The sequence below is a fragment of the Ambystoma mexicanum genome, chromosome 7p (assembly GCF_040938575.1).
Source record: "Ambystoma mexicanum isolate Mex_15411 chromosome 7p, UKY_AmexF1_1, whole genome shotgun sequence".
Taxonomy (NCBI): Eukaryota; Metazoa; Chordata; class Amphibia; order Caudata; family Ambystomatidae; genus Ambystoma; species Ambystoma mexicanum.
This window is the reverse complement of record NC_090939.1, coordinates 646,568,242-646,590,372: the sequence shown is the minus strand read 5'-3', so window position 1 is coordinate 646,590,372 and position 22,131 is coordinate 646,568,242. Positions and strand designations below refer to the sequence as shown.

The window sequence follows — 22,131 nt, the reverse complement described above, 5'->3', positions numbered from 1 at the left end:
TTTCCGAACTCTGCAACCTCCCGTAGCAGCTCCTGCAGTCTTTTCCCGCGGGGCCATTATTCCGGTTGTGACTGCCCCCGCTGTCTTGGTCGCATTACTCTGTGATTGTATCCTGCCTATTGTGGTACCTGTGGTTCTCCCCGAGGGGCTGCGCTCCATGAGGGCAATTCTGTAAAGGGCTTCCAGCTTGGTTTTCGGTTCTCCTTCTCCCACGGACTTCCATAATCCCTCATTTCCGAGGCTCTGTTCTTCTCAATTACACATCAAGTGCACTGAGACATTATGGACGCTATCCTGCGTGCACCATCTCGACTCTAGTGTGGCCCTCGTTTCGTGCGGGTTAGGATTTCCCTACTAACCTCCCTTTCCCTGTCGTTGCTTAGGATTCTTCTATTTTGGGATTTCTAAAGACTAAACTGGACAGGTTGATTGTTCCTACTTACCCCTACATCTTCAAAGAAAACAGGTCAGTGGTTTTCGAACCGATACATACTGTCATTTTGTTTTTATCAGTTCCTGAAATCATACTTGTCTTTTTCCTAATAGGCTGGTGGTTCCTTTATACTTACTCGCCCTTTCCGCTGATTCCTCCCTTGGGCTGTATCCTTAACAGTCAAAGAGTGCCGTCAGTTGGAAGGTCGCTATTCACCTATTACGAGGGACATCGAGTCATCTCCTGAAGACTCTACATGTATCCTTTTGGTAAAATCTACTCTACATGTATCCTTTGATGCTGATATTCTGTACTATTGTTGGTTGTTTCAGTTACCCAAAACCGAATTCTAACAGTGGTCTTGTCACAGTAGGGCTGGTTTCACAGGGTCTTCGCAGTGATGGGCCACGGGTAGCGGTCGAAGGGGTTTGCAGAGGATTCGGGTACTGATCAAGTCCTTGGCAGAAGTTCTTACTCAGCTTCCCTAGATGTTCATCCAACATCTCGATGTCCAGATCTCTGTGAAGGTCTGCTATCCTTGTGAAGATTGGAGCACCAGACGGTAGCCGCAGGCCCTTGTTCTGGACTATCTGAAGACTCTTCCGGTGTCGCTCATGGCAGGTCATCCATGCTGGGGAGGCATACGTCAGGGTTGGTCTGATGATCGCCTTGTAGACGTTGATCTTTGTCTGGAGGGGCATGGACTTGGTCTTCAGGAGTGGGTTCAGCGCTGCCATCTTTCCCGTTGCCTTCTGCTGAGTATTCTCGATGTGGTTTTCCCAGTTGAGGTTGCTGTCCAGGGTCACACCGAGGTAGCAGCTGCTGCTCTCCCATTTGATGGTCTCTCCGTTGAGGCTGTTGTGTGGGTGCTCCTTGATCTTCTTTCTGGTGAACAGCGTTGCGGTTGTCTTGCTGGTGTTGAGTTCTATCCGCCAGTCGCTGTACCACGTCGTAATGGTATCCAATGAAGCTTGTAGGTTCCTTTTCACTTCCTTTTCGCTGAATGACTGGGAGATGACTGCAACATCGTCTGCACACAGCGCCAGGTCGGTCTTGTGGAGATCTGTCGGGATGTCGTTGGTGAAAAGGTTGAACAGGAAGGGTCCGAGGTTCGATCCCTGTGGCACACCTGCTCAATGGGATGTGATGAGGACATCTCAGACCGCATGGGGACATGGAAGGTGCAGCCTCCCAGGTAGCTTGCAATCGTCTTCACCAGGTAGTTTGGAAATCCCAGGTCAATCATCTTGTGCAGCAGTCCCTTGTGGCAGACTCAGTCGAATGCTTTGGCGACATCCAGGAAGACGATTCCTGTGGACTTCTTGATGTTGAATCCGTGGCTGATGGTGTCTTTCACTCTCAGTAGCTGATGAGTCGTTGCATGCTCCTTTCGAAATCCAAACTGTTCCTTTGCTAGTAGATTTCTTTCAGAGGCGAAGTTGCTGAGTCGAGCGAGGAGGACCTTCTCCAGGAGCTTCAATAATCCAGAGCAGGCTGATGGGGCGGTAGTTCGCTGGATCCCTCAGTGGTTTGCCGCCCTTTGGGAAAGCTATGACCCTTGCTTCTTTCCAGGAACTCCGGAAGTGCTGGAGCCTCATGCATGCATTGAAGATCTCTGTGAGGTGTTCCATTGATGCTGGTGGGAGGTTCTTGATTGCCAGGTTGGTTATTCTGTCGCTCTCTGGTGCCTTGCCATTTGCCAGGAGGCTCCTTTCATTGTGAGCATGCATGACGTGTTCTTGGCTAACAGCCTTAAAGTGGACATCAGCACACCTTCTACCTTACTGCCCTCCGACCACAGTTTAAATCAGGGTTGTCCAACATGCGGCCCTCCAAGCCATGTTATGTGGCCCTCGAAGCCCAAGAGCACAGACAAAGCATTAGAGTTACTTTTGTACATTTTGTATTCATTTTATACACAGCAAGCATTGTGGCTGCAGTTTCAGGGTAGGAATTGTAGTCCACACACATTACGATGAAATACTGTTACCATGCAAGGCACATTGTAGTAGTGGAAATAAATAAAATAGAGAAGAGAGCGAATCATAAATGCATGAAAAATTTGCCCACAGAAGCAAAGAGCCTCAATAGTATACCAAAATGCATGGAACTATTCCCGAACAAACGCCTACGAAATAATTATCTGAAATTCAGGTGGAAACTATATGACACAAAAGAAATTCAAAGACAATGACATAATCTGCAAGTGGAAGATGTGAAATGTCGCTTCTGCCAGCGCGAAGACGAAACATTAAAACATTTGGTCCTGCACTGCTCTGTAATAAGAACGCTAAGAACTAAATATTTGGGTCAGGAGCTAAGTACAGGTTTGACCTATAGTGCCGAAGATTGTTGAGCCTCTGAGATACTGCTGGCCAGATACACCGAAACACAAGTATCTGGCCAGCAGTATCTCGGAGGCTCAAAAGCAGCGTGGGCTGCCTTAATGTTTGAACATTCCGTCTCGGAAGGGAGGGTACAATTTGCATCACTTTTTGAAAAAAACCTCCCCCTTGGGTACTGTTCAAATTGCGTCACAAAAGGAATGAATTCCCACATGATTTTACCGCATGTGGAAATTAATTCCTTGCCAAAATGGCTAGGCAACACAATCACGCCATCCACACCCGGAAAAGCAGCATAGCGGGTAAAATGCCTGGGGCTCTATCCGGTTTTTGTTTTTTCAACTGACAAGTGCTAACCTGGACGAGGCAAAACAGCCCTTGGGAGGTGTCCGTGCCCTTGTCAGAGGAAGGTCAGCTGCGGGAGTGAATTTTCAGAGCGCATAACACCGTAGCCCACCAGATCCAATGCACTGTGGGCTTTACAGCAGACATCATGAGGTCAATTCCCTTCCTGGTTCCTACAACATGGCCCTCAGCTCAGCTGGAGTGATCCGAGTACCGGTGCACCGGCCACCCCTGGGCGCTGGGAGAGGAGGGCACCCGGCCATGTCTAGTTCTTCATACTTTAAGATTGTGCTCACATTGCGTTTCTTCAATTAGGTTCACCTTTGGCTGAACGCTTTTCCCCCATTTTATCTGTTGAATTGGATTATGCTTCTTTCATTAGCACAGAAGTAATGAATGTGTATTACAGAGATAAGCTGCCATATGTTTAGGCAAAATGTACAGGCAGCATCAATCATTAACACAGAAGTGATGAATGTGTATTCCAGAGATAAACTGCCGTATGTATTGGGTACACTGCACAGGCAGCATCAATCATTAACACAGAAGTAATGAATGTGTATTGGAGAGATAAGCTGCCATATGTATTGGCACACTGCACAGACAGCATCACTCATTACCACAGAAATAATGAATGTGTATTGGAGAGATAAGCTGCCATATGTATTGGGCACACTGCACAGGCAGCATCAATCATTTACACAGAAGTAATGAATGTGTATTACGTGATAAGCTGCCATATGTATTGGGCACAACATTGAACAGGCAGCATCAATCATTAAGACAGAAGTCATGAATGTGTATTACAGAGGTAAGCTGGCGTATGTATTGGGCACACTGTACATGCTCAGGCAGCATCAATCATGCTTTGTAAAGGACAATGTCAGCCTAAATTGGGAACAGCCAGGATAAACATGTTGCTAAAGAGGCATATTTTGGGCACAACAGCATGTCAATGTGTTACATCAGTGACAGTGCTGTCTTACACTGTGGACACACAGATAATTAAAATGTTGATGTTGTAACATTTTCTTGTCTACTGTTGGTGACATGGAATGTTCATGTTACCCTTTAGAACTGATTACAAACTTATGGCGTTTTGGTCAGTTTTCCTGCTGCAAAATGCACAATATCAACCCCATATTTGAAAAATAATTCTTGGAGGGGTAACCCCCCCAAACCCTCCCCAGATCCTTATAGCTGCCTCGCTACGCTCGGTCGCCCCCACTATTTCAGGAAAATATTAACACATACACACTGAAAGAAATCACACGCAACTGACCTCGGATCATTTGATGGAGGGGCTCCCTTAGATACTGACTGCCCCACACCAAAAGCTATCTTTGAGACTGCATGACACATCACTGCCTGTGATGCTATTGTGTAAAAGGTCACACAAAATTGCTTTCAAATCTACTGCTTTGGGTGAGTTTGTTGACTTTTGGCTCGCTGGCCCACCCTGTGACAAAAAGTTAATGCTTCGGCCCCACATTCAAAAAGGTTGGACAAGCCTGGTTTAAATCAACCCTTTCGTCCAGTGCCCCTATTTACCTATTAGTGTTCTCTCCCCAGTACCCATCCATAAGGGAATGGATGAAACAGTATGCTGAAACAAACTTCGGAAGGCTCCCCCATGCTTATCTCATACATGCCAACATTCAGACACAGCTGGGCATAGCTCTCAACTAACACGCTTTTGGCGGGTGTCACCCGCCTTGTAAACAGCTGACTCACCCGCCAAGCCTCCTGCACGCCCATTCATTTCAATGGGCCTCTCACGCGCCAAAAATAAAATCGGGTCTTTTCACCCGCCTTTGCGACACAAAAGGTTGAGAGCTATGGCTGGGAGGGAGATTTCCAAAGGGAAATCGGGAGACCTACATTTTCCCATAGGAATGCATTGGGGCTACAGCTATTTCAGGCGGGAGACAGTGAAAAATAGCCCGATTTTTCGCTGAAAAATCGGGTAGTCTCCTATCTGGTTCACAGTGCGAAGTTCTGCTTCCTATAGAAACGGTTTTTCCTTCAACGGACTTCTTTGCAGTAGTTTCTTAACTCGGAACTCCAGCGTGCCTATGAAGTAATATGCTCGTTGAGGCTCCTCCAGGGGCTATGCTCCCGCTAGAAAAAAATGTAATTTATTGAAAACAATTAGAGAGAGACTGGCTGTAGCGGAAGAAGTAAGGACACAGAACGTGAACTGCTAAAAGTCACGTGATGAGAGGGACGCGTTGTTATAGCTGCGTTTTTATTTTTCTTACTTTTGAGACCTATCCACCGTGTTTTAGAGGTGCACTATTTTTTTCATCTTATTTCGTTGGGCGTGTGCTTGTTTTAGCCTTGTTTTGAAGAGGTGTTCAGCTTATTTTTTTCTTCTAACCTGTCAACACTGGTTCTTAAGGTCCGTTTTTCGAACAGAAATCAGACATTACCATAGGGACGTGGTTTGGTGTATCACCTACTGAGAAAATAAATCTTTGGAAGGACGCAACAACCGTAAACAGTGAAACGTCTGATTATTCAGTAAGTAGAGGTACCTGGTTATGCACTCGGTCTAACGTAGCTTTGGATTTACAATTCGGGGGTTCTGAATCGCCGTGGATGTCGGCAGGAAGCGCCGTGGAGGCCAGTAGCAAGAAAGACATGGGCTCTAGGAAAGTCTGGCAGGGGTTAGGGGGAGGGAGGAGAGGGGGCTTAAACCGGCTTTTTAAATTGGAGGGAATTAAGTTTTCTGCACGCTAACTCAACAAGAATAACTCTACAATAAATTCAAAACAAGCACATCCTTGAACACGGGAGTTGTCAGTGTATAGAAGCTAGACGTTTTCCCGATTCAAGCAGAGCTCTTACATTGCAGCACATCGGCCGTGAGCCACCCAGTTCTACTCTTTTCTTTACAGTATGCAATTTGTTAAAACTTGTACTAACCATAAGAAGTGCAAAAGCTGCAATACACATTATAAGCTGCTCACGACTGGTGAGGGAATCTTTTGAGAGGTCATGATACGTCAAAACTACGACTACCCGCGTTTGTCACCTAGCGAACGACCAGTAGGCATTACTTTTTTGGCAAGAGTCTGTGCCTGTGGCCGACATTTCTTTGGGATTGAGGATTATGGCTCGTGATATGTTGGATTGGGTATTCGGGTTCTGGTATTTTGGGTACCTTTTGGGTGCTCAGCACTCGGGATAGTCAGGTTGTGGGTGTTTTTAGATGGAGAGGAACCGCAGTGTTTTATCTCCAGTGTGCCAGGTGTTATCTTGCTGGCATACGTAAGACCTTTAGCATGTTTTGGACACACTAATTATTTGCACCGTTATCAAACAATCTAGCCTGTCGGTTCTGCAATCCGAATTGTCAGTGCTCACGCGGGCAGCAAATTATCACACGTCCCCTCTGCCTCATGGTTAAAAATAGACTACTTTATTGGCGCATCATGTGTGCTCGCATTAGCTTTGATCATGTGACCAGGCTGGACTTGCTGCCGTGTGTCACCAGGTCGGATGACCACACGCAATGGTAAATCTCCCCTCAAAATAACCTTGTCCTACACCATTTATTTAATCCATCCTCTTGGCTCCCGAATGATGCGGAATGGCCTGTTCTCGGCTCGGGGTTGTGCGCTCTCACTGACCTGTTCCTCCTCTTGATGGCCTTGTTCCTCTTCATCTGATTCTTCTTGGTCTCCTGGTTGTCCAGATGTCTCTCTCTCCCAGGTTTCTTCTTCACTCCACGCTTCGTCCCCTTGAGGTCTGCTGCTGCCTGCTTTCCTGAAGTGAGCTTTTCCTTGTCACTGTCCAGCCTGCTCTTTTGGCCTTGACCATGGATCCTTTCATGCTAGTGATGGTCAAGGGCATGGGGTCGAAGGGTTTGTCTGCCGCACCAGGACATGATTAACTTCTAATGTGGCCTCTCGTGCCTGCCTTCTGTTGCCTGCATATTCATTCATTTTGTCTTATTCCCTGTTGTCCTTTCTTCTCATCTCCTGTCTTTGTGGCCCCTCCTCACTAAGGTGGGTCTCCTGGGGCAGCCTTGAGCACACCGGTCAGCCAAACATCAGCTCTGCCACCACACATGCTCTATGGAGTCATGTTCTGGTAATCCCGTAGGAACTGGCACAGGGATTGTTCAATGGGCATATGTCTGATGTTGGCTATCCTGATAGCCCTCTTGACATTCGCCATGAATTGTTCCCTGGCTCATTCGCTTGGGGCCACAGTGGTGTGACTTTTCTGTGGTGGAACCCAATGTAATTAGCAAAGCTGTGGAAGGCCTTACTGGTGAATGGGTGCCCTGTATGCAGAGAATATCTGATCCAGAGCAGGAATCACAGCTTTGGTGGCCGTGGAAGGAAGTATTTCTGTTTCGGGATACCTTGAGTGCTCGCCCTGAACTACAAGTACACCTTCCCCATACCGCAGTGGGCCATAAGTCAATTCGCAACTTCCTCCCATACCCCTTATGGGAGAGTTGTCCTGTGTAAGGGTCCCGGGAATGATCGGGGGTTGCAAGCTAAGGCATTTATGGCATGACTTTAGTGTTTTTTTTCAGTCAGTTTATCCATCCTGGGGAACCATACTTTATTCGTCAATACGATTCCCCTGTGGTTTTCTTGTGCAATGTAAATCGCTTGCTGGTGTAGGGGTGCCGGCAGCACGTTCCGGTCCCCTTTGAGTATTGGAGATGAGGGGGACAGGGACAGTTCATCCTTGGATCTTGCGGGAGACCTAAGCAGCGTCACATCAAGAGCTTGGTCATTCTGCATAGCTGCTTCGGCTGACTTCCATCGCCCATTCAGGATGAAAGAGGTTGCGAGGCCCAGGGTTGCATCATCCGCGGTACACCTTGCTAGTTCTGCCACCTCCATGGCTTGTGGCACTGCGTGATGGATTATGTAATTGATGTATCCATCCGCTCGGTTGTTTGGCGACAGTGGACCAGTAATGGGGTGACTGGATAGGAAGTCCACCTGGTTTTTGTCTTTCCCTGTTTGTTAATGATGGTTTACTTGTACTCCTGCAGGCGGAGTCCCCATCTTGCTATGCTGGGTGGCATTTGAGCGGTCATTTTCCATAAATGGTGATCAAGGCCTGGTGGTCCGTCCGTGATGATGGTTAATGGCTTGCCATATAGAAACAGGTGGAAGTGTTTGCAGGGCCACACCAGCGCTAGGGCCTCCTTCTCGGCCTGCAATTATCTCTTTTGAGCCTCAGTGAGGCTCTTGTTGGCATATGATACTATCTGTCATTGTGCATGGTTGCTGCTCGAATGTTGGGCAAGAATGGGTCCAAGACTTACGGGGCTTACGTCTAATGTCAGTTTGGTATGCATGTTTGGGTTGAAGTATGACATGCAGATAGCTGCAGCGATGTCTCTCCTAATGTTCTCGAAAGCCTTCTGTTGTGTCGGCCTCGCAAGCATCCTGTTTAGTTGGGGATCACAGTGGGGTGCTTGTGGACGCAAAATCCGGCATATAAGGAGTGCAGACGCTTGCCAGCGCTAGGAAGGATATAACTTGTGCAATGTTTTGTTCAGCGAGGGGCTTCTGTTAATGCCCACATTTTTTCAGGGTCTGGCTGGATGCCCTTTCCAGAAAATGTGTCCACAAAATGTAAGTGTAGTCTTGGTGAAGGCGCACTTATCTTTGTTTAATGTCAGGTTAGCGTCGCTGAGTGCCGAACAGACTTTCATCAGTGTTTCATCATGGGCCTCCTGTGACTGGCCGAAGATCAGGATATCATCACTGTAATTAATACAGTTTGGAATGTAGCAGATTATTTTGCGGATCTCTTCTTGGAATATCTCTGCTGCTGAGGATATTCCAAAGTTAAAGGTCTTATAGCGGAAGAGTCCCAGATGAATGGTGAAGGTTGTAATGTACCTAGATTCCTCGAAGAGTTCAATTTTGATGGTACCCCTTGTTCAGGTGTAACCGGGGAAAATCTTAAGCCCCTTTGAGCAGATGCATCATATCAGTGATGCGTGGGGATTGATGTTGTTCCCAGAGTATGGCTTGGTTTGGTGTAGGCATGTCTACACACAGTCCTTATTTTTTTTTTTTTTTTGTACTGGTACCACCGGGGAGACCCATATCGCTGGGCCGGATGCTGGTACAATTATGTTGGCTTCATCCAGGCCGAGCAGTTCCTTTTTCGACCTAATGTTGAATGGAATGCTGTAGAAGTGTTGTGCTATTGGCTTTACTGGTTTATCAATGTGTAGCTGGATCGTCTGCCCTTTCAGCAGTCTGATTCCTTTGAATAGATTGGGGAAGTTCGTCACTATCCTTGCGGCGGGTGAAATGTATTTGCCCACCATGACTTGGTGTAATATGTGGATGAGTCCCATCTGGACAGCCGATTTAACACTCGGTATACATCCGCTTGTGACCTCTGTCACTAAAACGTGAATGAGTATGCGGTCCTGCTTGTCTTTGTGTCTGCAGGTGATTGTGCAGGCTCCCAAGCATGGGAGTGGTTCCTTCGCCCCATATGTGTTTATGGATATTAGTGCTTTCTTTAGTTTGGGGCTTTGGGCGAGCTTGCAGTATTTGCATTCTGGCTTGGCATTGACTGTGGCTCCCGAATCGACGAGGAAATTAAAGTCTTGAGCTTAGCCTAGGGCTATGTTCCGAGGCTGCAGACTTTCCCAGAGCGTACAAATCTCCTCTCTTTCTCCGATCTGTACTGGACTGGGACTCTGATTAGCTCTTGGATGGTGTATTCGTGTGTAGGTGATGAATCGGCCCCCTTCCTTTACGACTGGTGTCAGGGGATGGGGAATTCTTCGTCCGAACGTGGCGCCTCTCTGCGGCGACGTTTCTCAGAAGCTCTGGGCCTTTCTTCGCGCTACTGACGTGGTGGTGGTTTGTGTACCTGTGATTTTTGTTGCATTGTACTGAATCTGGAGGTCGTGGGGTTCCGGCACCTCACTCTGAAGTGGTCCTCTCCCCCCACAGGCTGAGCATAATTGGCGAATGGCTGGGCAGGAGCCATCATGTGTGAGGTTGTAGCCACATCAGAAGCATTGAAAATAATCACATTTTGCTTCTTGTGCGGAGTGTTGGTGTGTCAAGAGCTTGTTTACCGATTCCTCTGTTATTATGGGCGCTGCAGAGATGTGGGTTTTGCTTGGGGTGGATATCTGCAGGTCAATTGCTGAAGTCATGCTGGCTAGGACGAGAATTTCTGCTCAAGGATGTGGTACTTGTAGCAGTTTCTTTTTCAATGGTATCTACTTCACATCCCGCTATTACTTGTGATTTAATGGCTTCCTCATTGGTGTAGAGGTGAAACTCAGTGTTTTCCCATGGATCTGAGGCGAGTAACAAATGTATCCATGCTCTCACAGGGAAGCTGCGTTGTGGTGTTGAACATGTGTCTCTCGTAATCTATATTCCTTCTTATTGCAAAATGTTCTCTTAGTGTGTGCTTAAGGTCTTGTATTCTATGTCTTCTGGCAGCTCAAAATTGATGTCCCACACTTCCGGGTCGGCTGTGAGGGTGAGCAACCGTATGATGCACTTGTCCTGTTGTGGACCTAGGGCATTGAGGTAGGCGTCAAACTCCTTCATCTACCTGTTCCATCTCGGACCTAGACTGGTGGTGTCTGGTGTCCAAGGGGAGCAGGGACGGCGGCGGGAAAGCATTCCCTCCATTGTGGCATGCGCACAGCAGGGCCCTGATCCGGTTAAGGGTCAAACATGTTGTCGTTGGGCTGGGCCGTCCAACCTTTGATGTTCACCTGGGGCATGTGGTGTCACTTAATTATTTTTCACCTGGCAGTGTGGGCACAACTGTGCCCTTACTAGGCATGCCCCCAAGGTGTTAGTGGGTTGTGAGCAGCGTTCCTAGGAGTCCTCTATTCTCCCTGGGTCTGCAGGGCCTATATAATCCCCTGAGCTTGTTGGGTGCTCCCGGTGGCTGGGGCCCTTTTCCTGCACAGTGGGGCCTGCTGCCTTAGACTCAGCATAGCTGAGCACACCATGTGCGTTAAGCTGGTGCAGCTGGGCTCGATCAGCTACTTGTCAAACGCTGCACGTGCACCCCTGTGCACAGCGGAGTAGGGGCAAAAGCAGGCGGGCTGTTGAGCAAATGGAGGCCCCGCTTCTCAAGGCTTCTGTCGCGCCGTTGGCCTGATCGGGGAAGGAACTGCCTATGTAGCCCGGCGAGCATGCAGAGCTGCTCAGGTGAGGTGCGTGGGTGGTTGTCAGAACCCCCCTAGCTCTGGGATGAATGCTAGGACTGGCAGTTGAACTTGTCGTGTAGATGACACATTCTTCCTGCCAATGTACCCCTCAGATGTACCTAAGGACAGACCGAGGGATCTATTGGCCGAAAGATGAGTTGGACGCTTCCGGGACACAGCTGGCTGTATAAAAAGAAATGCACCAGGTTAGCAATTCTTCAATGTAAATACAATAGGGATACTTGGAAGGCTAACCTGTATATTACGGTATTTACAGCAAGGAATCCCCTTGATAGTAACTTGGAGATGGGATCCCTGTTCACAGAGTGGAGCTGGTGTTACCCTGTCACCAGACAGAGCAGTTAGATATCCCAACGTGGTGCAACTACAAGACAATAAACACAGGTATGTGGGATTTCTTACGGTAGGAGGCGGTCCGCTATGACTGAAGGTATCAATGTTCTTTGCAGGTGGTGATACTTGAATGGTCTTTGACAGGAGTCCCCTGACCTGACGGCACGAGGACGCCTACAAAGTCCGGAAAAGTGCTCTTAAGGCCGTCTCTAGTACGAGCACCGAAACCAACAACTCTGAATTGAAGAAACAAAAAAGCGAATCCTGAGCGGGTTCCGTGTTGATTGGGAGCGGGCAAAAGCAAGACAGTTCGCAAGGGAATCCAAGGACAATCTGAGTTGGCGTTAGGTAGGCCGTCTAGGTACAAGACGTGAAGCACAAAGATAGTCCGGGGGAAGTTACGCATCGTAGACCAGACGCTTCTTTAATTACCTGCGACAAAACGTGAGCAATCCAGTAGGCAAGCAAGGTTTCAAAAGCCAGAAGAGTCGTAGGAAAGGAGCGTAGCACAAGGGTAGCTTCCTGATAATTCAGATGCACCGTAACAAGGTCAGACAGTGCTTAAGTGGGGGAAATCACCTGACCCGCAAAACGCGCCCCTGCCGTAGTGGCGTATGGTGTGACGGGTGTGCAGGACGCCGTCGCCTCCATGGCGATCCCCAACGCGCACGAAAAGACATGCCGCACATGGGGATTTTGATGAAACGTGATCTGGCAGACAAAAGGCTCCTCTTACATGGGTGGGAAGGGACATCCTTGGGAACTTTGAGAAGCGAAGAAGAACCCTGTCCAACGATGCGACGTAACTTGTGCTTGACCACTGACTGTTTCCTGACAGTGGCGGCCGCGGGGCTTACCGCCTAGTCATCTGTGTCGGATCTGTAATCCGAATTGACAGTGTGTGCGTGGGCCTACGCGCGCATCAAATGATCCCACGTCCACTCTGCCTCAGGGCAGACAATGGACTACTTAATGTGGGCGTGCATTACGCGCCAATAAGCTTTGGTCATGCGACTTGGCTTGTCGCTGTGTCACTAGGTCGGATGACCACACACACGCTACATAGCCCAGCGTAAATGGTAGTTCTTAAGTATTTTTTCTCACAAAGCGAGTGCTTGTGTTTTTGTATTCAAAGGTTGCATTTTCAGCCATCTGCATTGGTGTTACTCACCGAACCAAGGGCTCCAGAGAAGCAGAAGCGACTGCCAATTTTGGGACATGATCGTCTTGATCGAAGAGCCTGGGTTATACCTTAACCCAGGCCTCCTTCTTTTTTATGATACACCCCTCTGCGGTTGAGTGTAACCCGCCAAAGGGACAAATCACACAAAAGAGCAGGAAGAACACACTGCCGGTAACCAAGGATGCAAGGAAAGGCACAATGATTCAATGCAATGATTGTGTACTATTCTCCATAATGCGATGAATACCTGGGTGTGAGGTGTGTCGGGACGGCCTCCTCTCCAGGACCTAAAATAACAGTAATGACAATTTAACCCCTGACAAGGATAAGAATTGCCTACATAAGAATGAGGCGCTCTTTCTTACCAGGTGTGAATGGACTGCAGGAGGAGGTGATGAGTAAATGACGGAATCCTAAACAACGACTGGGATAAATGAACAAACAGGGAAGGTTAGTATGGGAACCTATGCCGGAGCGACACGAGGGCCACACTAGAGCCGGGTTGGTACACAGAATGTCCTTGCAGAGCGTCCTGGATGTGCACAGGAATCCGTTTGTAACAATAAGTGTCAATTATAGAGGTGAGCATGTGTCCCGATAAATGTTCGGAGAGAGGATGACCAATGCTGCAGGTCCGGTTAAGGTAGGAACAATTGCTGTGGTGCTTAGTAGGAAGGCTTCAAGTTGTAGAATGACCGTATGGAGCAGAACAATGAAGATCATGGAGCTGACAGTAGAAAGGAAACTAGTCGAGGGAGGAGTAAAGAAAGACTCTGGGAGGCTTCAAAGGAGAGTCTAAACCAAGTCGCCAAAACACTGGGGCCAGAGGCGTAAGCAATCCGTTGCAGGAGCCGAGTTCGTAACACAGAAACAGTTATTTGTTGGAACAGAGTTAAGTAGGAGCGTACCTCAAAACAAGCCCGAAAAGGCAGGCAAACGGGAGTCAAGCACAGAGGACTGCTGGAAAGGTAAGTGGAAAGTACCTTAGATGGTGTCTGAAGCAGCAAACCTATCATAGCTGAACACTAGATGAAGATTAGCAGTCCATGATGAAAATACTGATAAGGGCCAAAGCCGAGAAACCGTCCGTAAAGCAAGCCGGGTCAGCGGTAATGAGACGTACCAAGAAAATATGCGATTTTGGAGAGTCGCTAATCAGAAGCAGCAAGCTTCTACTTGGTTACGCTTTTAAAGAGTAGGCGGAGGCGGGCCGACGGCAGCAATCAGCTGACATTGTGCCCGCGCTGGTGTTACGGGTGTTACCATGGCATAAGACGCGTGTGAAAGCGATTGCTGCTCTCCTCCAACGCAGCTTCCAGTGCTGGAGAAAAGGAGCAGTGGCATGCCGTTTCCAGGGTATGGAATTCCTCATTTTGAACGGCCTATGAGGTTGAACCGCAGGAGTTGTAACAATTGGCGACTTCTCTTTAGAAAGCACAGGCACACTTTGTTTTGGTCTGAATTAATTCGTCCTCTGGCTTTAACTGCGTTTCAATTCTTGTATTTGATACTTGAGACGTTAAGGCATTTAATTGTTGGGTGCGTAACGACAACTAATAATCTTGCCCTGGATGCCTTTTTTTTTTTTTCTTTCAAAGCAGATTTGCTTACTCTGCTTGAGAGTTATTTAAGAAAAACCTTTGGCAGTATTTGATCAAACATCCTTAATAATGGCTCTTGCAAAGTACATTCTTAAATTATATGAATTGTTGACCGAAAGTTTGTTATGAAAAGGTTAATTACTGTTCAACATGTTTTTCATGATAGAAGTATGTTTTATGTATGGAGCATTCATAAACTGGAAGTGTGAAAGGTTTTAGATGTAAACCATATCTAAGCTAGAACAAATTGTATCGGAAAGTAATTCAGGCGCCACAGATAATTAATAAAACACATGTTGCAGTGTGTGTGTATATATATATGTATATATATATATATATATATATATATATATATATATATATATATATATAATTAACAAATGTTAGAACACCAGTAATACAACATCTGTCATTTTTTCCCAAAGTTGATTATTAGGGTAAAGTGTGTCTATAAATTGTACAGTCCTACAGATTAAAGGACCCAATAGCCAGGGGAAAGGGGTAGGGGAGGAGGTAGTGGGGGTGAACGACTGCTAAACCCCACTTCACTCTAAAAAGAAGAGAATAAGATGCATACATACATGCATGCTCAGATTTAGAAATGTTTTTGAAAATCAACCATTTTTTATTCTCACAATGTTTTTTTTTTCATTTTAATCAGATTTAAAAAAATATTTTTTTATTACTGTGCAAAGCCCTTTGGAAAAATGGCAAGTGCAGGGTCTGCTGAAATGTTTGCCAAAATGTTGGAGAATCAGATGGTGCAGACGGCCAACATGATGGAACAGCAGCTTGATGCAGAGATTAATAAATATGACAAAATGGATGACGACGATCTGGAGCGCCTGAAAGAAAGAAGGCTTGCAGCCTTAAAGAAAGCACAGCAGCAAAAACAAGTAAGCTTCTTGGGTTCCATCTGTTTTGTTTTGTAAAGGATTTGGTTTTATTTACTTTTCAGTCAGATTTACTGGCAGTTTAGTACCACATGTTTCAGTCTGTGTGAGAAAGAGAAAGCGGCCTCAGCACAGTGTCTCTGGTTAACTGGAATGCAAAAAATACAACTACGTTTTTTGTAAATTCTTGCCACTATACTGAGCTGTAAAAATTCCAGTGTGCAAGCTTATAGCTAGGCCTAAAGTTACTGGTTCCCTCAATCGGCCATTTACACACATCACACTATTTCTTAGTCAACGGCCAATTTTCACTAGCCAATTGCTAGTAAAAATTGTGTAGCCCACTATACTCCTACTACAATCTGTAAAGCATTTTGCATACAATATTGAATTGGAATAAATTGCTAACAGAGCCTAACCACTTTAGAGCCAGAAAGCAAATGATGACAAACAAGACCTACATTGAAGCATTTCTACTGGAGTCATTTGTAGGGTGTATTGAAGAATAACATATGTTGGTATGTGTTACGTGAGTTTTCCTGAAGTCCTACTGGTAGTAAGACTTTAGTAAGCTATGCCAGTGGTTTGTAGAGCCCCAACTGTATCAGTCTGTTCTAGCTCAGGACCTTGGTAGAGTGGCAAAGCAGTCAGGCCTATCTTGAGAGGAAGATGTGAGCTGTAGTTAAGTACACTGAATCTTAGCCAGACAGGCACAACAAAGAAGCACTTAAACTTATATTTATATAGTATATATCTATTATTTTTACACCAGAATCACTTTAAATACTTCAGACGATTACGTTAGAACACTTAGGAATACTGATAATACACTGCAAAGGGCACTTTCATTTTTGTGTTATTTCGCGGTTACATTTGTAGCAATGTTAGAAAGGGAAAAGACAATGTTATCATATTTTCGGTTATTGCACACTCATGCGCTTTTCAATGGTTTATACGGATCATTTACTCTGCATACATATAGCAAAGTCACTTAAAGGGAGGAAAATGTTTAGTTAGTGTAGCATGAACTTTGTTCAAGGTTCTAGAGATGGTTTCTTCACTTAGTATGTCTTTTAATTTCAAAAACACAACTCTAGCTAAAGGCAGTCTGGAGAGGGCTTGCAGTCTTGACAATAGGCAAATTACGAAGAGTTCCTGTGGAATTCTTCCAGTATCTTGAGTTATTGAAGCAGCAAGTTAACTACTAAAAAAGGAGACGTTAAAACTGACTCAGAAAGGGGACACAAGCAGCGGTTTGGGTCCGAGGTAAGAGGGGGTTGCCCTGGACACCTCTACGTGCACTCCAGCGACTTCCTGGAATCAGATGAGCAATACCTTTTCCCCCACAGTTCCTTAGGTTAGAAGAACATTTTTGTGCTGGATGCTCTGCGATGTTGAGCTCTGGACCTGACCTGCGGATTCCTTGGTCTGGTGACTGAAGGCAGGACAATGGCTGGGATCTCTCGGCAGCAGTCTCGAGGGAGCACATGTGGCACGGCTTTTAGCAACTTCTTGTTTCACTCTGCAGTTTTGGTGCCTTTTCTGCAGTGCCAACAAAGGACACTGATTGCCCAGTCAGCTGTCCCACACTCTGGCGAGGGGTTCTGGGCGAGTTGGATCAGATCTCTGGAGTGTCTTTATGGGTTCAGCAAAAATTTGGACGGATTCAGCCTTTCCATGACGATGCACTCGAAATGGGCAGCAGGTCTCCTTGTATTGGGGTTCAGCAGTTCTGGAAACACCTAGGACCTTGGGAGATGGCCCGTTTCAAAGTTAGTCTTGAGACTGGTTGTTCCCATCAGCCAAAGGGAAGGAGTCGCACAGAAAACAGGGCCTGGACCGCAGTGTTTGCTTCATCGTGTTGCAAAGGGTCTGCAAGCGGCTCTGGTTGTCTTCTACCGTTACATCAGCTTCCAGTGGTCGACTTGCTTTGCACTCCAGAAGCCATGCCTTTTTATACAGTTCCAGCACACACTCCTCTGCAATCTCTCTCAGCGTTTTACAGAAAGGGGCGTTTTGCTGTCCAATCAGGATACCCAGACCCACTGTGGGAACTGTACCTATTCAGGCACTCTGGTAGACCAAGAACAGGGGGGGTGGAAAAGTCCTCCCCCACTTCCTGCCTGCCCAGACACTGTGGACCCTAAGTGGGAATACCTACAGGTTCCTGCCAAAGGCAAAACTCACTGACCTCCCCCTCCCAGAATGGTAGAAGGGCTAACCAAGAACAACCACGCTAGTAATGGCGAAAAAAGGGAGGCCCCCAAGTTGGTACTTGGGTGCCCCTATTGTGCACTACCGAGGCTATGGACATAGCTGCGGTATAAAACATATACAATAGTTGGTAGAACACGTCCACTGCCACCAGCCATAACTCGGTGATTGTCTACAGGAGCACAGAGAAGGGGGATACTAGGTATCCCTTTGGCACTCCACTGAAGGTTATATGTGCCAATCTCTCGGACTATAGAGTTTTGCGAGGGAGACAAAGTATAAAAACTGTAGTTACTTGAGGATATAGAAAAATGATCTTAAAGGGGGATCATAACGGTCCTCAGCAACACTGCCCATAAGAAGCTGTTCGCTGCAGTCGTAAAACCATAGATGCCTTTAAGGGATATGGAGCAGACCGACTCCATAGTACAAGTAGCCTACAAAGAATAGAGTTGAAAGACAAAGCCCACCTGAATGAATGAGGGGAAAAGGCTCCACTCATTCAGGATTGAAAGAAAAAGGTCCAGAAGTCCAGCAGAAAGGGCTCGGGGTCTCACTAGGAGAGGAGATGGCGCATAAACATGATAAATCTGCCCCCCACACTCCAAAGTAGTTACAGGAAGATCTAATCCACTCCTGGGTGGCTTTCTTGATCCAGTCGGTCATACTTTCTGGAGGAGACCATCAGCATTCTTATGTTGGGTACCTGACCTGTGCTCAATGGTGAAGTCAAAAGCTTTGTAGGCTTATGGACCACCTGAACATTTTTGATGTTTCTCTTTTCATCTGCATCTGTCACCTTAAGGTTGGTGGTCAGTTTGAAGCTTGAATATAGTTCTATAGAGGTATGGTCTGAATTTCCTCAGGACCCACACAATAGAATAACGTTCAGGTTCAATGGTTGCCCACCTTGTTTCCCTATCTTTCTTTTTTTTTTTTATTTGATTCAATTGTACAAACAATTTTTACAAAGATAAAAATAAAAAAAAGTCCAATGTACCGAACCGGTTTTTGTCCTTTTGTGGTATTGCAGCAACCGGCCCTATTGATTTCCTTACATGATCCTAGTTCTGCCATAGGCCAGTTTGTTATGACTATTCTTTCTGTTATTTATTACTCCATAAGGATTCTTCTCAATGTTCACTTTGTGTTGTAGGCAGCTCAGGTTTTAGAAGGCGGACACAACCATTGTCACATTTCAAAAGTCTTCTCCCTCATTAGAGTCTACCGCAATTTGGGCAAGTGGAGAGTTCCTGATATTTAATTTATTTTGTCGTCAGCTCAATGTTTTTAAAGAAAGATGCCACCGCTATCACACTTTTGATATTTTCTCCTTCGTTAAAGGCCGTTCACCAATTATTCTCTGTTTAAAGTGGTGAAGGATTGCATTATTTTTCCTAGAAAAACAGATCTTGGTGTCCTTGCTCCTTCACATTCAATGAGGAGATGTCGACTCGTTTCTACTATCTCAGCAGATTTACAATATCTACACTTGTTGTTTGCTGAACGTTTCCTTATGAATTGGATTTCATTAGTTTTTAGTTGATTTAGCCGAAATCTCAGGAATGTTCTACCCAGCCTTTTATCCGGGAACTTTTTCAAGTAGTTTCTAGTATCATATAGTTTTTTTTTTTTGGGACTGTTGGAAAATCTTTCGTCAATTTATATGATCTTGCTATGTCTTCCGTCCGGATCCAGTCCGCTTCAAAAAGTTTTTTAGATATTTTATCTGGATTTGTTTCAAGTGTATCTTCCGAGACATTTATGTCTTCCAGTAGGCCTATGTTTCTCAACTTCCAGTCTTTCAATACTTGGATCTTGCCAGCTATCATTTCTTTATTCACCAGCTCTAATGCTTTTGGTTTGTTCTCCAGTTGGACATTTCGAAATAGCATTAGCATGTTTCTCTCCTGGATCACCTTTCGTGATGCAAGGCATAATTCCCTCCTTAGAAGTGGCATCGGTGTTGATTGTGCCAAGTTGAGGACTTTCTTCCAGAAGTAGCTCTCGCGTTTGATCCAAAATGTTTCTGGTAATAGAAACTTTGTGTCTGCTCCGTATAGGATCGATGGTACCACCTTTGTTTTGTAGAAGTTGATTACTGCCAGTAGTGAAAATTTCCCATACTTTTTGTCTATCATCCGTGCTTGGGTGGTTAAAGTTTTCACCTTTGTCCATAGCAGGTTTTGCATTGCAGTTTCTGCGTCGCTCGTGCACATCATGACTCCCAGGTATTTAAAGTTATTTACTTTATCCAATTTTACACCTTCAGCGAACCAATTCAATTTGTTATGACTCTTCTTTTTGTTGCCTTCCCAGGACATTATCTTGGTTTTTTCGGGATTTGGCTTTAGATTGTTCCGCTTCAGATATGCAATCAGGTTTGAGAGCTGTCTTTGCAGGCCAATTGGAGTGTTATCAAGCAAGATGATATTGTCTGCAAATAACAAGCGCAATATTTTTGCGCCACCAATGGTTGGGGGGGTGGGGGGGGGTCTTATTTCCTTCTCATAATCTGCATAGTCAGCGATATAGGCGTTATACAATGCAGGAGCCAGAGAGCATCCCTGTTTCACTCCTCTAAAGGTAGATATTTCCTTCGACAACAAATCCATCTTGCCCAAGCCTTACTTTGATCGACATATCCTGGTACAGGGTTTGGATCGTGCCCATAATAGAGACGGGGCATTTCATGGCTTCCAGCTTTTCATATATTTATATAGGTTGTCCGGTCTGCCTAGCCTTTGCTTTGATTGTTGTCTTTACGAATCCTGTCTTGAATGGATCGCCCAGATTTTCTGCTTTGAGCCAGGCTTGAAATGCTTCCAAGGCGAGCCCGCCGTAAATTTTCCCAATAAGGATATAAGGTGGTAATGGCAAGGATTCTCTCGGTTTCCACGTTAAGAAATTGGGACCACTATAGCGATGCTGGTATTTTTTGTTCCTGGTTACAGTTCTTAAAGATGTTGCTAATCAGGGGGGCCCATATATCCTGATGTTGTTTCAAGTCACTATTCGTGATCTCATCAGGTCCTGGGGCCCTGGAATTATTACGTTTTTTGATTTTCATTAGGATATCTTCTTCCTTTGTTGTAATATTCCATGTAGACTTCATCCCCCTTTTCTTTTTTTGCATGCTAACTCTCTCCGTCACTGGCAGTGGTGCATATAAGTTGGCGAAATGGGACATCCAAGTCGCTTCTCCCACACTATTTTGATGTGCGTTATTACAGGACGTCATGGTGCCCTTTATTAAGGTCCGGAACTCTTGATTTTTTTTTCCACATTGTGTCTTTTTAACATTAGTTCCGAGTCTGCCTGGTACAGAGAGTACCTTTTTTGTATTATCAAGGATTTATAGTTCCTATTAGCGTTTTTCCAACTTTCTTGCGCCATTTGTGTTCCTGATCTATTTGCTATCCGTTTTAATTTTCGTAGGGATCTTCTTCTTGCTACTAGTTCCAGGTTATAGGCGTGGAGATGGTTCTTTGGGCTCTCCTTGATTTTATTAGACGTCTTTATAATTTTTTTTAGCAGGAGTGTGTAGTCCACCAGCGTCTGTCTTTTTTGTTGTATAGGCCTTACCTGACATTGTGGTCGTATACTTTTCAACGATTTGCTTAATCGCATTCTCTGTCAATTTTTAACCTGGAGCCTTTACTGTTCACATCCAGTTCATGATTTAAAAACCTGTTGGTGGTTTTTGTGGAGTGGATTGGACTATCTTGTATGTTGCAAATTATGATCGCTGTTTGAAGTCCTTACCACGGAAAAACTGAGCGTCATTCCCAGCCGCTCCTTTGACACAAATGTGTGATCAAGTGTCCTGATTGCTCCGCTCTTTGCCAGGAAGGGATCTCCAAATTTGTGTCTGTTTGTAACCAATGCAAGTTATGCAGGTCTCTTGATCCCCAAAATGTTTTAGAGGTTCTCGCCTCGTTTCAGGGTCGGTGCAGATTTCGGTAGGTATGATCGTTGATTTCCAATGTTCTTACATATGGCATTGAAGTCCCCTGTGATTGTGTGGTTGCAAGACTGGTTTTCAGCAGCTTCATCTAAAATGATGATGATATTTTCCAAGTATTGTTCATCCACACTTGTTTCCCGGTTCCAATAGGTGTTAATTAGTAGTATCTTTTCTGCCTTTTCTTTACACATTGTATCTGTGTATTTCCAGGATATTATTAGGACTTGAAATTGGTCAGGAGAGTCCATCTGTTCCATCACCTCCATGCCACTGCCTGCCCTTATTGCTGTAAGTAGGCTGGCTGTAGGACGTCCCATCGGTTCCTATTTCGCTGGTTTGGCGAATGTTGAATATCCATCCATCTCCGGTTTATGTAATAGCCATGTCTCCTGGAGACATAATAAGTCCCGTTGCCCCAAATTAACATCGCTTTTCGCAGTTAGGTGAGTGAAAACTCTCGTGTTCCAAGAGGCCATATCTATGAAGGAAGGAACATGCTTTTGCAAGTTGGTCATCCTGCAAGATCCGGTACGGCCTTTGTGATTGCTAATTGTGTTTCTTTGTTTGCATGTCTGTGGATTTCCATGACCAATGCGGTGGTGAGCTCC

At 45.7% G+C, this 22,131-nt stretch overlaps 1 protein-coding gene across 2 annotated transcripts in view; it reads left to right on the top strand.

The window, feature by feature from the left end:
* The first annotated feature begins 5,415 nt into the window (after window positions 1-5,415).
* The window catches only part of TXNDC9 (thioredoxin domain containing 9), a 175,909-nt gene continuing 159,193 nt past the window's right edge, over window positions 5,416-22,131 (top strand). Inside the window, exons 1-2 of one of the 2 annotated variants that reach the window (XM_069636686.1) lie at window positions 5,416-5,646; window positions 15,111-15,345. In XM_069636686.1, the coding sequence (XP_069492787.1) occupies window positions 15,157-15,345 (189 nt within the window). In that variant the 5' untranslated portion in view covers window positions 5,416-5,646; window positions 15,111-15,156. The remainder of the gene's footprint in view (window positions 5,647-15,110; window positions 15,346-22,131) is intronic. The other variant, XM_069636687.1, reaches the window with a different exon arrangement.